We start from the raw sequence: 15,564 nt of genomic DNA on the forward strand, positions 1-15,564 counted from the left end.
GGCTGTTCCACAAAGTACAGATGAGTATTAAGACATTAAATGAAACTATTAAAAGGTAAAACTACACATAGCACAGAGGGCTTCACTTTCTTAATTTCAACTTTTAGACTAAAATTCCCTATCCAGATTTCCCCTTCTTTCATTTCTTCCCTCTCTCTCACCTCTATCTAATATGGAATGGATAAAACGACAGCAATATTTCTGTTCCAAACCTTCAGAGTGCACATATTAGGTGCACTCTGTAATTTCTCCATCCATTATAACACTTACTATAAAACTTTAGAAGATTAGCCGAAAAAAGAGCAAAAATCAAAAAAAAAAAACCTACAAAAAAACCAACAACAACAACCCAACCAACTGGAGCAGCCCAATGACTTAACAACTGGAATCTCCAGATCACTTTTTATGTATGAAATACACTGCAAAAGCAAATACTAGACTTGACTGATTTTTAAAGCTGGAGTGTGACCCCTAGGTGGTGCTGACATCCAGTTATTCCACAAGGCTTAAGGAATATTCCACTTTCTTAAAACTGTATCCTGGAGCATCACCCCTCAGCAGCCGCCTCCAGGAAGGTGCAGTGCAGAGTCAGCAGCTCCATTTTCCGTAAGTATTTTATTTTAACACAGTGGGTTTAAATCTGTAGCCACACAGAATAATTTGATTTCCTCTTCAGTGCAGAGGCAGAGTGCACAGCCAGGTGGTGGCAGTGGGATCTGGGTAATTGTGTACAGTCTGCATTTCAGGAAAGTATTTCTGAGAGAGAACCTCTCTTATGCATCACCATAAATACAGAAAAATGCATGATATAGTTTGTTCTTTTTTCCCCTTTCAGATGGTGCCTGAACATTTCCAAATAATAACTTGGTATTACTCTGCATCACCCCTTCCTTTAGTGGGAAAGGAACCTGGTAAGTATCCCCTGCATGTAAAACATGTAGAACTTCCACAGAAGAAACTGAGAACAGCACAAGAAAATCAGCTCAGTCTATTCAATTCCATTCTTAGGCTACACAACCCGATCAGATTTGAAGAATTAAAGAGATGTTATGGCTGGATAAAGGAGAATCTGTTCTCTTACATGCTGAAAAGGAATATACTGCTCTAATATTTACCATGGTGCAAAGAAACTCAACCAGATGATATTTTAAGTTACCCAAACTGATTTATTGACAATTTAAATGTGACATATTTACAGCACTGTTTCTAAAATAATTTAACAATTTTCATAGATTTATAAAAGTACTGATAAATAGGAGACCCTGACAGTGACCAACCACAAATATTTCCCTATGCTACCAAACTACAACAGTAGTTCTTTTCTTTTTTCGTTTTTCTCTTTTTCCCTCTTTTTGTAAGTCCCATAATGGAGCTGCTTTACCTCCACCCAATGTGTAAAAATTGCCAATACCAAAATATAATAAAATGACCATGCAGTGTGAAAGCTGTACCAGAGCAAGTGATTTCAGATGTTAGACTACAGTAAAAATATTACAACACAAAGTGTCTTCCACACATAATGTGAAAAAATAAGCTTTGAAAGAGCTATTGGTTTATTTTTATAGAAATTAAAACCTACAATACTAGTACAGACATTTACAGTAACTTCCAATTCTGTGCTAGTTTTCACATATAGCTAAAGAGTCAAACAAAACCAGTAATTTACAGACACCACTGCCTTCAGACAGTGGTTAATTAGCTTATGGATAAAAAAAAATAGACCAAAACCAAAAGAAGGTGCTGATATAATTTAAGGTTTTGAAATTAATTCTATTCCATTCTTATATGACACCAATTATTCTATCCTGGGATCAACAAATTGCTGTGGGAAAGCCATCCATATCTCTCAAGCAGGAAGTCAGTTTGGAAGTTGGAGAGAAGATGGACTTGCCTGATATGTATCTTAGGTTCCAGTAGACAAAGAAAGTCTCACAAAGCTGGACAATCGGGATCACAGTAAGCAGCAGCATGAGATATTTGTGGGGTTGGGATTAAAGCAAACATTTTTTTTCCAAAAATGATGAAAAGTACACACCATCTAATCGAATACTTGAAATGTAAAGGTTCTCCTCATTGGCATCGCTGATGCCCCATAACACAATGTACACAAACAACAAATACTCACTTTTTAAGAACATATTGCACAGCAGTGGGTGCAACACCAGAACACTGGTACCCCTGGCATAAATCTTCTTTTAAAGAGCTGTTTCGAACTATGCTATCCAGAGCAACTCCAAGCCAACACTCAAACCCAGTAAGAATGGTTTGTGTACATCACTAACCCAAAAGTGTTTCAAAAACGTGAGAGAAAACACAGGCACTTCAGATTCTTAGTGCACCAAAAGTTATAGGCCACGACTGCAGGACTAGGAACAGTTCAGTACCAATAACAACAAAACTAAACAACGAGCTCTTCCACTGATCAATACAGAAACAAGAACTGTTCACAAAGCACTGGGAAGGAAACCATTCTCAAAACAGTAACCAAACAAAACATTTAAACATTTAAGAAAAAATAATTGCTGCAAAGCCTAATATAACACAACATAAACCCTACTTAGTTCAAAAGATCTAAAGTGTCCGAATTCCAAAGTCCAAATTCTCTTCTCCCCCCTCCAAAACACCACTACGTGCAGTCCATGGAAATCCAAATGTGCAAAAAGTTATAACCCACCTTTAGGAGTGCATCAAAAATAGGCTGACTATTCAAAATATTATTTTAGTGGAAATTTTACAGCACCATAACTAGAATTCCAAGGGAGTTCAGAATTCTTGTTCTGATAACAAATCAGTTGACACTGTTGATCCTAAAGAACAGAAGAAACATTTTTGCATTTCCTGGTATCTGAAAGTCACGGAGAGAAAAAATTCTCATATATGCCTAAAATCTTACTGTAGTTTAAGATGAAATTAAATAATCACATTTGTTGGCAACAAGTTCTCCAAAATAGAGCATTAGTTGCAAATTTAGTAAATCTGCCAGGTTAGGAATTAGAAGTTGCTGGTACCTTGCTTACTTGCAGAAGTACTTTTTTCTTTTTTTTCTATGTGTTTTGGGTTGGTTTTATTTCCTAAATTGTGCAGTTTGGCCCCTCCCTAGTAAGCAATTTACTATCAGGCTTTGAGAAAACGCCTAAGGTCCATTTCTGACCCTCAGCTGCAAGGCAACACACAAACACATTATATATACCCATGTGTGCACAGAACACACACACACATATATATAACAGCAGTGCTCCGGTTTTTTTATTTTTTGTTCTCATTTCCTGGAATTTTCTTTGGTTCAAAGTCCGAGCAAGGAAATTAAAGGACCGAACAAATGGATCATTCTCCAAACACTTCCATCCCTACACATCACTAACTGGAAGGCTTGCATCATCCAGATCCACAAGGCCAGGATCCTGTTCCTGAGTGCCATTTTTGCTCCGGGGTTCCCAGGGGCCCCGTTCAGTCACTTTGGAAGTTGATTCTCTTGGAGCGACAGCCTGGATCTTGTAGCTCCCTGGCTTGGCCTTGGTAAAAGACTCGTGAAATCCTCGCTTCTCCAAGGCAGGGGGTTTGGGGTGAGGGGTTGGGACCAGAGGGCTGCCGTGAGGGGCTGTGGAATGTGAGCTGGCTGCGGCTGGGCCGGCAGGACGGACAGCATGGCCGGGTTCGGAAGAAGACTCGGGATGCTCCTGGAAAAAGAAGGGACCGTGTCAGATGAAGTGACTGATGTCACGTTGGAAAGATGCAGTTTCAGATTTCACACTCACAAAAAAAAAAAAAAAAAAATCATCGAGACAGAAAATACACAAAGCGAAGCATCAGCCACGGCAGTAGGAGGCAGGTGCTTTCTCAGGCACTGCTTTACAGAGTGTGAGCTCACAGCAGCATGTGACAGCAACATCAGCTGCTGCATTTAATGAAATTAAATTCTTCAATCAAGCACAGCAGCTCTTTAGACTTCATAATATAGTCCAGCAAATTGAGGCTCCTCATTCTACTAAGATGTTAAATAACCTTCTGAAGATACACAGGTTAAAGGCCACTGAAAGTCACATCTTTCCAAAAGAAAAATGTATTCCGACCTATTCATATGAATCAAGCACTCGTATCCTGAATCCTGAAGTAATGCACATGGTTACTGTTCCCTCTTCTTGGGATACTGAATCTCCCCAGTTTCTCCCCGGGACCAAACAAAAATTTTATGTTATCAAGACTATACAGAAATTTCCAAAGTTAACAACCTAGAAAAGGAACTGATACTTAAGCTGCTCCTTCTAATTGTTATTATTTTATGTTTATTATCATTACTCTGCTGACCTTTACATAACTCTGAAAATAATCTTCCACCATTTATTTACTGACAGAAACAAATTCCCAGACTACCTAGGAATGATTTAGCTGTCTGAAGCACAGGCATGGGATGCCATTTGCACGTCCTAGGATAGCCTGAACCCCAGCACAGGAACAAGAAGTTCCCTGAGTTCTGCATTGCATCTATCAGTTCTGTCAGGATGTCTCAATCCCTGAGCAGTGCTGGGTTTGAAATGCTCTGATCCAAATGCTGTGTGTGCATTAGGAGCTGCAGCTGCTGCCAGTTCTGCCATCACCAGTGTTAGTCCAGGAACTAAAGGAATCTGCCAACCCATGTGCACACACAAATCAAGGCATTTCTCAAGCACATTTGTTAGCAAAAAAAAAAAACCAACCCAAAAACCAAAAAACCATCACAGATGTGTGTCCGAGATGCAAATATACATCATAAATTCCATACTTTTTCCACAGTAGTTTTTCATATTTCTTTTAGAATGTTATGACATTCTCATGACATATAAATTAATAAATTTAATCAAAATGGATTCTGCCAAGTACTACCATATTTCTTTTTATAAATCAGTTTAATGTTATTGGATGAAGCTGTGCAACTTTTTTTTGGACTTGAGTTTGGTGTTCAATTTCACTGAAGTATTTCACATCATTTACATTGCCTTATTTCATACCTGACTTGATACTCCACTTTAAGAAACATGTTTGCTTCAGGAGAACATATGATTCAGTGATTTACCTACTATTCTTCTTATTAATAATTTTACTCCACCAAACAGGATGAAAGGGATATTAGGACAAGATCTCTATGAGTTTTTGCTAAGCTGCCCTGAAGGATACTCAGATTTTACTACCCACAGTAGCTGTAATTTCACAGTTAAGAGGCTGTGCTGCTGCACTACTCCTAAGGTGCACTGCATTGAAAATGCATCGAGTATACATTATAATACTTCTTTGTTTGAACTAATCATTTCATGCAGAGACCTTATAAGCCATGCAAATCAGGCTACTATAGACCCTTCCAAATCCTGGAGTTACAACGTGCATGTTCTGTGTGCACTCATCTGCATCAGTTTGTGGGTAGCTTCAATTTAATCTTGCTTCTGCGCAGTTTCAAAACAAATGTAAAGTAAAATGGAAATATGAACTCTCATGCAAATTAGCTTTAGTACTTTCCTAGTAAAGTGACATCACATCACTTATGTTTAAATATTTACTGTGCTTTGAAGTATAAGCAGTGGTTTTGGCGTTTTTCATTTCCAATCATTTTAAAAGCAAGAAAAAACAGTGCAAACCTGTAAGTGAACGGTATTATTGATGAGTTAGCTGTCAGTAATGGTAATGACAACAGGTAGCATTATTTTTTAGTTTGTTTTATAGTGCAAATTAGTGTCTAGTCCTAGCCCTCTGTTAAGAAGGCAAGTTTCCATGAGAGCCCACATACGTGCTGCATTCACCAGTTCTTGATGTATACCTCTGTATACAAGGATTCGACAGCCTTCTGGCCTGCCGCATCTGGAACACAGTGCAAAGCTAAGATTAGAGTCACCTGGACTTGGGAGAGAGGACAACAGAGGGAACAAGAAGTGATGCAGACAGTCATAGCTACATTGCTCAGTTAGCCCCACACACAAAAAAAAACAAAGGAAAAAAAGCATACAGAAAGAAAAGTTACCTGCATATTTTCATTGCCCCCAAAAAGAGAAAATTTGTAACAGGAAGTTTTAATTAAAGGCATGAAGCAGCTACCAAAAATTGGCTTAGAGCTTAGGCTGGGTTACCAGAAACATGGTATCAATGCAAATTTGTAGTCAAAAGTTGTAGTCAAAAAGGTTTACATTATTAGATTTCAGATAATGGGGGTAATGATATATTCAGTTTATTACAAAACATCCCAGAGTCAGAAAATGAAAAACACAGCATGCAACATCTGAACTGTGAAGTATTCCTGTTGCTACATCTGGACATACTTGGAGACACTGTGACACCAGAGTAACTCCCACTACTTTCCACAAGATAATGACCTTCGTACTAAACATCTAATATGGTTTAAACGCAAGTAGGTATGAAATGCTGGCATCCACGTGGCTTCAGAAATATTAACACTTGTCACAGTGCCCCAGTTCAGTACTGCAAGATGCTGTTCTCACTGCATTTCCAACAGCAAGAACTAATCCATGTGAGCACAGATCTGTTACTTTAAATTTTCATCTGTATCTGCATATACAGTGAACTATCAGCAATAGAGAATGACAATTTAGCAGTGAGAGTTGTTACAAACAAATTAGGATACTGTCATTTGATAGCAAAACGCAGCAATTAGCAGAAACACCTCGCAGGAATTAGAAAGTTTTAATTTAACTCCCAAACTAGTAGTAGTGACAGAGATCATACTGGACTTCTCCAGGTTAGCACGGCATTATCTACGTGTTCAAGACAAACAATGCACAGAAAGTCACAGATACAACTAAAGTACTCAATTAAAAACACCAGTCTGATTTGATGCCAGTCTGGTTGAAAGTTCATGCAGAGAGGCCACGTCACTACAGGACAGGAGAGAGGAGAGGCAAAAGGAAAAAAACCAGAACGGAGTGGCGCAAGTGAACACGAGCTAATGGCATCTGCTGTGAGGGGCAGGATGACGTACGGAAGCTGCTGATCTCCCAGGTCCCCGCTGTGCCACGATGGCCCCAGAAATCGCCTTGATCCAGCTGTGCATGTCCTCAGGGCTGTCCGCCTGCAGCAACACCACCACCATGGTCAACATCAACTCAGCCTGCCCACTGTCCCACCACCTGTGTGAGCACAACAGCCTAACCCTGCTGTTCAGCCTCCTACTGAAAGCCACAGGGACTTTATTTCTTAACCCAGACATTTCTTAAGGTCTTACTCTGAATTTACTATTAAATGTATACAGCTATATAAAGCAGTAAAGAAAAGATCCTGAAGATTACATTCCCCCTGAAAATCATGGCTTAGTCAAAGTGAAGAAGTGCTGCTATTTCACTTTTAAAGTTGCATTTAACTCTGGCAGTCCCTTGGGTTTGCCCAAAGTTTAAATAAAGAAATTACCTGCACATAAAAGGTTCGAGAAGTTGTTACAATTTCAAAGAGATTGTCTCTCATCATTATATCACTGCAAATGAAATACAAAAATACTTCAAAAGCAAGTACAACTTTCCCCACTGTATTTTAACAAGACTGTAGGGCTGGCAGAGAATCAGAGCATTTGCTGTCTGACTTTTGCATTTCTTTATCACTTACTATTGGTTTTTTTACTAATTTTAGCCCTAAGATTCTTTAGTTTACCAGTGGCGCACATGCTACTACATGTATTTTTAATAGGAACATTCTAAATCATATGCTAAGTTTAAAAATATTTACCATTCTAGTCAAATTTCTGTAAGTAGCTTGCTAAAGAAAAAATAGAAAAAATCACTATCTCTCAAGTGCTACAAAAGCAATTATTCCTTGATATAATTGCCATTTGGTAGGAGGGAAATAGCAGGATGAAGAGTGTTATCAGCCAGATTCACCCATCTAACATGAGTTAATGTCCTCTAAAGGTGTAGAGATAATATAAGAGAATAGAGACTCCTGAAATTGCTGCCTCAGATGAGACAGCACCCACAGATCTCTAACTCTTGGTTCCATGATATTCCCTTGTTCCACCCTTGTCCAAACTTACAAGTTTGAAACACATTAATACAGAACCTTCAAAACCCATTTAATGCACAAAACTATGTGCTGTCCCATAAAGAGAGAACACCCCACATGCACACATCAAGTGAAGTTATTGAACAGTTCTCCAAGGAGCAGCCTGGCCATGACCAAGCAGGGAATTCCATCCCATGTAATGGCATCAGTGCTTCCCTCCTCACCTCTGTTTGCACTCCTGAACTTTATGGACCTCCTTTAGTGGTATAACCCTGAGAGGTTCCTTTTCCTGAAAAAAACCAAACATATTTGCATATTTTAGTACAGTGTATCTAACAACTAGAACTGAAAGCCAGAGGCCAGGACAGCCGACTCACATAAATGAGCCTTTCAAGGCAGTCACTTATGATAAAAGTGATGTCAACCAAATTTCATTTGCTTTTTTAAGTATCCCCCCCCCCCCCAAACATGAATTCCATACCATAATGAAGACAACCACCCTGTCCTCTTCCTCTAACCAGATCAGACAACTGACTCTGGCCTCGAGCAGCTCATTTCAGTAAAACTGTGATTACATTAATTTGCTATGAAATGCTACCATAAAAGATGCTTTGTTAATTGGACTTCATGATATGGCTTTAAGTAAGATTAACTGTATCCTGTACTTAATACAATTAAAAGTAATACAAAGAAACCACTCCTGTAAGACCAGTGAAAGAGCAAGTACTCTCAAAGCATTTGGAAATTCTGTTACCATAACAAAAATAAGTGTTAAAGTTTCACACAACAGGAAAAAAGTGAGAACATTGAAACAGAAACACTTTCATGTTTCCCATGACAACATAATGTCACACATACTATTATTTTCCGGTAGTTGTTGCAGTAAACCACAAACAAACAACTTATTTTACCTCCTACTCTGTTTTCTTTAAGCCAAGTTACAATGGATTGCTTCAGCTGGCTACAACTTCCAGATAAAACAAAAACTTTCAGCTCTGGAATGACTTCCCCTACTATTTCTGTAACAGATAACTTAGGAGATTTACGCTGAGCAAACAGCAAATGTCACCCAAATGTAACCAGCCTCAAAGAGCAGTTTTCATTAGATCATTTTGCTCTATAGCAGATCCATGTAGAGTTTAAATCCCAGTGTTTTCAGTTATTGTGCTCTTATCCCCTCTCTGTTGTTCTCAGATTCAATCATCAATTGCAATGCATTTTCAAAGTAACACATCAACTGTGAACTGCAAGATCATCTCTGGAGTCCAGACACCTCTTGGAGGGAAAACCTCAGCTCAGAAATTACAATTTTCTGCGTCCCATATTGCCTGTATTCCACTGTGCTCCTGGGGACCGACACATGCTCAAGGAGCATGATGGAACACTAGAAGTGCAGGTATTTCTACCATCCTTCTATTGTTGTCTCCCACAGTACAGTTCTTCACTGGGTTAGAACTTGTTTGTGAGCAAGCTGAGCTCAGATTTGTTTTTTAAATAAAAATAGAGGGTTTCTTATAGGCAATGAGTCAGAACTGTTATGCTGACAGCTTAACAAAGATAACGATGCAAGATCAAACTCCTGCTACTGTCAGAGATGCTCTCATTAGAAACGAAATCAAAGCTCACTTTAGAAACTGCCTGAAATTTGGGTTCTTGACATTTTACATCGTGTGTTTGGCCTGTAAACACTCCTTTGAATTTATAATACTCTACAAAACAGGCTTCATTCCTAAGGTACAGATTTTCTTACACTTAGTCTATTTTCCCAGAAAAAGGAATCCCACACTTAACTGTCTTCAGGACCAGACATTTATTTTTAAAATGAAGCCTGAAGGCACATAACATCTGGTCAAAATCAGCCAAAAACTTACAGTGACAAGGGAAGAAGAAAGATCACGAAACTAAAAGAAACTCTGCAAGTGTTGCTTCTGAACAGAAAATTAGGAGTTTTTTGTTCATCTTGGCTGCCCTGGTGAAACAAGTGTGTGGGAGAAGATCCCATCATCTGTATGAGAAAACGTAATTCTAACTTTCAATGAAGAATTGCAAGATTACAGTTTTGTCTCTCCCACAGTGATCAGCTATTGCAACAACACAATCAATTATATGAGAGTGCAAAATGACACAAGGTACTAACACAAAAATCAGGGTGACTGTAGAGTGTATTTTATTACTGTTTTTCAGTGCCCTACAGGCAGCTTCCCAAACTGATTGAAGTATAAATTAATGGCTGCCCTATGAATTTTTTTGTTCTTCCCAATCATGAAAAGTAATTACAGCACAGACTCACGAGCTGCAGGAGCAGCACAGCACATTTTTCAAACACAAGCATATTCCTCCAGATCTTCTTGCAACTGTTACTGGAAAATAACACAGAATTGTAAACTTACCAGTTCAGACTTGAAATATCCTATTGTGTTTTCATCTAGCTGAAAGTACCTTCTCTTCCAGTTCTTCATCTGTTAAGGGAAAAGAAATAAATATTTCTATATTTTATTTATAAAAAAATACTTACATGTCATGTGTTATGCATATATTGAATATTTATAATTTTAGTTTTTATTTATAGTATATGATGCTGTATAATTCCTATTTAGTCATAACTGTTAATTTTGAGTTATGTCTTCATTGCAGTTTATTATAATTACAAATTTTGTATCTTTACTGCCCCAAGATAATTATGCACAGCTCTACCCAATTAATAAATTTTTATGAAAACTGCGAAAATTAAAAATTCTTTAAGCTACTATTTTCTATTATAAGATTTATTCAAACTGTAGAAACTCAACAGCAGAATTAGGAAAAATTGAAAGAGAATACATCATAGGTTTCTAGTTTATTTTTAACTAAAAAAAGGATGTCACAAAAAGAAGCTTCATAATCCAAGATACAAAGAGTCTGAGAACTCAAAGATGTGTATCTTGCTTAATCTGAGCTATCTGTTCCTTCTTCTAGCAAAGCATCACACAAATAGCTCCACTTGTGTTAATCAGTCTGATAAACTGCACAATTCTTCCTCTGAACCGAAAAATCAGCTTTTTCTAAACATTTTACTGGTTCAAAAAGCAGGCACTGAACTTCTGTCCCAATTTAGATGTTTTTAATAAGCAAAAAAAGGATCTCTACAGAATGTAGAGCAGGAAAATTCCCAGCTGCATGCACTAACCATAACATGGAGGTCTGTGCACACACTTTACCCCGCTAAAATATCTTCAACAACATCACACTGAAGGGAAGTAATGCAGCTATAAATTAAATGCTACTGGAGGATAAATTTTATCTTTAGTTATCCTTATTATTGTCAATAGTAATAAAATTCCTGGTGATTGTCTTTTGTTTTTAATAACACTTACCACTGCTCCTTGTTTCACACAGTAACCAGCTTTGATAATGGCACTATCTGGGGGATGCTTAGCAGCAAAATAAGGAAGGTGACTTTGTGACCGCTTCAAATAATTCCTGTCAGCCCCTTCACTGCCCTCACTGACTTCTTCTTTCTAGAAACAAAAGCAGGAAAGTTCAGAACACTCTCAGGTTTTTTTGGTTTTTTTTAAAGGTCAAGGAATAACTATACTAGTTATAATAGGAAATAACTGTATCATCCCATGCTCACAAATCCCGTTTTCAATTTGAAAGAACAAAGTATTTTAACTGATTTCCAGAGACAACTGAGACTCTCCAAGGGCTAAGTCCTTGTAAGCTCCTCTTAGAAGCTAACTAAGAAAGTGCTAAGTACTTTCAAATAATATTGACAAACACTCAGTAAAAAATATGGTACAGATTTAAACTCATGCATGTATTTAGTGCAAACTTGTAACATGGGCAAAACACTAGAGGCAGCTACAGCAAACAAAAAGTTATTTCTAGGACTACAAGACATCAGAATTCACCAACTTTTTTAATGCAGTTTGGGAGTATACTGCCATTTACATGATATTCATCTAATTTGCAACTATTTTCAGCTCAGAAACTTTCAGCAACAGGTTCAGTTCTATCTTTAGCACTGCATAGATTCTACTTCCATAAGCTTGTGCCACCTCAAACTTTTTTGCCCAGTTTTCCTTGCAACTTTTTTCTGTTAAAGAGGCAGAACTTCATCACTGTTAACACCAACAATTAATTTCACACAAACATAAATTATTATAATAACAACAGATGTGCGAGCAAAAAAAAAAAAAAATCAGTATTCAAGCAATTCTTTAAAATTGATGTATAAAAGGAATAAAATCCTTAGAACCCCCCACTCAGTAGGAATAAAAAGTGCATATAGAATACAGCTCCCTGCATCAAATAATAACCCACTTGTTTGGAGGGTTTTACCTGGGTGGGAGTAATGATGGGAACACCACCAACAATTTCTGTCCTGTAAGAGACTTGCTTCTTTCCACCTGGGCTTTCAGCTTGCCGATTGGCATTATCCATTTGACAGAGAGGATCAGACTGCTTTGGTACCTGCAATTGGAATGTGAGAATTGACACCACTTTCATGAAAAAAGCCCTAAACATTACACAAGAATTAAAGGCAAGAAATTGCTTCCCCAAAAATCTGTTGTAAGTACTATGCTTTAGTGCTCAAGAGAAAACTGGTGCCAATAAAGACATTTCACTGGATGAAATCAGTTGCAAGCTTTGCCATAAAGTGCTTGACTTAATCTTCAAGAAGCACTGCCAATTTATAGAACTGGTTCTTTATTTTTCAGCTGCTTTCAGTTTTAGTAAGAAGTGGAGACGGCCCAGTGCCTGCAGAGCCAGCACAGCAAGGCCATAAACACTGGGGCTTTGGTCACACAGGGTGTCTGACCAGTGTGACATCTGCCCTCACATGTACTGGGCATGAAGACTGTGTGTTACTGCCCCCATTAATCACACATACATTGCTAAATTCTGTCCAAAAGGACCCCACCTACCTACTTCTAACTATCAATAACTATTAGATAATTCTCTCAAATGTGGAACTAAAGCCATCCAAACTCCACAGGAATTTGCTTTCCTTGTGTTTTGCTCTAAAATGTTTACTCAGGTTTCTGAGAAAACTTCTTTAACCTAAGAAATGCACTGACTACCTAAGACATTTGCACTTCTAATCTCCTTTCACCTCTAATATAAGAATTAGATCAACAAGAAGAGATCAAGTGTCACACCCAAATACCCCACCCAGAAACCTACTGGGTATTTACAGACGACATACAAACTCCTTCAGAAAGGAGGACATACAAATTGTCCATCCAAGACTGTGACACATTCAAAACTTGGAACTGAACTGATCTAGACAAGAAAACAAAGCTACTTTGTAGTTTGTGATTCAAGTTCCTGTGTCCAGGACTGCTTATTTTACAAAATACAGCCTGCAGAGAAGTACAGACAGTGCTGAGAGCAGATGTCAGCCTAGGACAGTGTCCTGCTGGCCACCCCTTTGCCAGTGACTCCATCCCCAGCCAAGTCCAGCACTGAAGGATAAGACACTCATAAGCCTCAGCCTTTCAAGAGCAAGGGCTTGTAGCTACAGCTTTGTGGGCAAGGGCTTCAGCTGTCACAAACTCCTACTGAAAATGCTGCAGACCAAGCCCACAACCACCTCCTCACACAGAGGCATTTTCAAACAGCACTCAAAAATGGGTACAGTGTGCTAATCTGCAGAGGTTCACAGTCATCCTGAAATTATCAGCACTCAAGAGGACTAAAACATGCAATGAATCTTGGAGGATTGCAGTCTGCAGCAAGTAATGCTCATATTGTAATTAATAATTGAGTGATCTTAATTATTTGATTAAATAATTGGCTGTACTTAATACTGTACTTGAGCTGTGAACAGATGAATGGTTCAAAGGCTCATTCCTTCAAAGACAAAATACTAATGATTTCGTCAGCCATTTAAAATGCAAGTTAAACAGATGATAAATAGCATTCACTCTAAATTGATGCAATTAATTATTTATTTATTCACTTTATTTCTTCAACTGGAAACAGCTCAGGCCTGGTTGTGGTGCATCCTCCTCACGAAAAACCCAAGTGAGAAGGTTTTGTGTTTCTGGGGTTTTTAAAATTCATTACACTTTTTAGTAGTAGTGTTTTTTGGAACCCCAAAGAATGGGCTGCATTAAAACAATGCAAAGAACTATGTAAACAGCCTTAGACAACTTAAAAATGAGAAAGTCACTGACAGCAAGCACAAATGTGTGCACCCATGCTCACAACCCCTTCTTTGTAAGGGTGTGCTCTCAGAAATGTTCATTGTCATCACTTCCCCAAAACTGGAGAAAACAAAACCATTAACTTCCACCTCCTGAAAAGACTGAGATAACACGTGGAGGTTTCTATCATGAGATAACAATTTGTCCTGGTACAAACCAGAAATTTAACATTTACCAGAAGAACCATTAATGTTTCTTTGCATGGAAATCAGGAGAGAGCCTTTGGAGCCTGGCATGATGTGCTTGATCATTATTTTAGTGATACTTTAAGAAATACCAACTTTAGACAGCAGGGAAAAGTATATGTATCTTGTCATTGCTTTCAAGTGTCTTCTGGATAGTTCAAATAATATTAAATGTGCACAGTTAATTTTAAATTATTAGAAAACATCCCATGCTGTAATTAAAAAGATAATCCCATTTTTGTCCAATTTCCAAAAAGTAAATTAAACTCAAGTTTAAGGGGAGTTCTGTACAGTTTCTCCAAGTACTGAAAAGCCAAGCCAAGACTTGTTTGCAGTGATAAAAACTGGAGGCAAAGGTTACATTTAAGCACCTTGAGACAGTCACCATTGGAAAGCATTGCTGAATATCAACTCGACCACTTACTGTGATTTTGGTAGCTTTGTTCAGAACATTTACCCATTCAACTAGGTCCTGCTGATCATTGGCTTGTAGAAAGTATTTTCTCATCCCTGCATTCATAACTGTTAAAAACCATTATGAAAAGTTAAGAACATTGAAGTTTAAGAGCAAACTTAACATCATCATGAAAAGATTTTATGTCAGATGAAAATTCCATCTAAAGTAGATAAGTGCTCTGCTGCATTTCTTTTTAGAAAGTCACTTTAAGACACACAGATCCACTTGATTGCTTTATTCTAAAAAAATAGTAATTTAAGCTCTCCACTTAAATGGCATCATACAGACTTTGAAAAATGATTTTTATGAAGTCTTGAATTTTATCAAACTATTCTGCAGTTCTATTTCCTCTTTCTCAATTTCCCCAAGCAACAAGTTTTATACCTGGGGACTTCTACAATTTCTCCTTTTAATCCTCTGCCCAGAATCTCTTATCCTTTGTAACAACATTATAAACACGACTATGGTTACTTTTTAAAAAAATCTTTTTACTGCTGGAAAAATCAGTATTAATTACTAAGTACGTGATGCACAGGACCAAATAACTTTTAAGACAGCTATAACACAAATTTTATTGTACTTAATGATTTGGCAGAGAAACATACTTTAGTCAGTTTATATCTCTACCTCACAACACCTGGCATCTTTTATCTAAAAAGGACAAAAATTTCAGTGCAACAGCAAAAAAAAAATTATGGGTAATTCTTGAAATAGGTTGTATGGTGTACAGTGATTAAAACCATCTCAATAAAATTAAATTTAA

The 15,564-nt window shown here is 37.7% G+C and overlaps 1 protein-coding gene across 8 annotated transcripts in view; it reads right to left on the minus strand.

The window, feature by feature from the left end:
* Positions 1-1,143: 1,143 nt before the first annotated feature.
* Positions 1,144-15,564, minus strand: part of PLEKHA1 (pleckstrin homology domain containing A1) — a 30,871-nt gene continuing 16,450 nt past the window's right edge. For 2 of the 8 annotated variants that reach the window (XM_008643172.2, XM_017746855.1), the window contains exons 5-12: positions 14,769-14,866; positions 12,289-12,420; positions 11,322-11,465; positions 10,359-10,427; positions 8,193-8,257; positions 7,384-7,447; positions 6,959-7,048; positions 1,144-3,677 (exon numbers count right to left, since the gene is read on the minus strand). In XM_008643172.2, coding sequence (XP_008641394.1) covers positions 3,348-3,677; positions 6,959-7,048; positions 7,384-7,447; positions 8,193-8,257; positions 10,359-10,427; positions 11,322-11,465; positions 12,289-12,420; positions 14,769-14,866 — 992 coding nt within the window. In that variant the 3' untranslated portion in view covers positions 1,144-3,347. Of the gene's footprint in view, positions 3,678-5,062; positions 5,827-6,958; positions 7,049-7,383; positions 7,448-8,192; positions 8,258-10,358; positions 10,428-11,321; positions 11,466-12,288; positions 12,421-14,768; positions 14,867-15,564 lie in introns of those variants that run through there. The other 6 variants (XM_017746850.1, XM_008643173.2, XM_017746852.1 and 3 more) reach the window with 6 other exon arrangements.

The sequence above is a fragment of the Corvus brachyrhynchos genome, unplaced genomic scaffold, assembly GCF_000691975.1.
Source record: "Corvus brachyrhynchos isolate BGI_N302 unplaced genomic scaffold, ASM69197v1 scaffold319, whole genome shotgun sequence".
NCBI classification, from domain to species: domain Eukaryota; kingdom Metazoa; phylum Chordata; class Aves; order Passeriformes; family Corvidae; genus Corvus; species Corvus brachyrhynchos.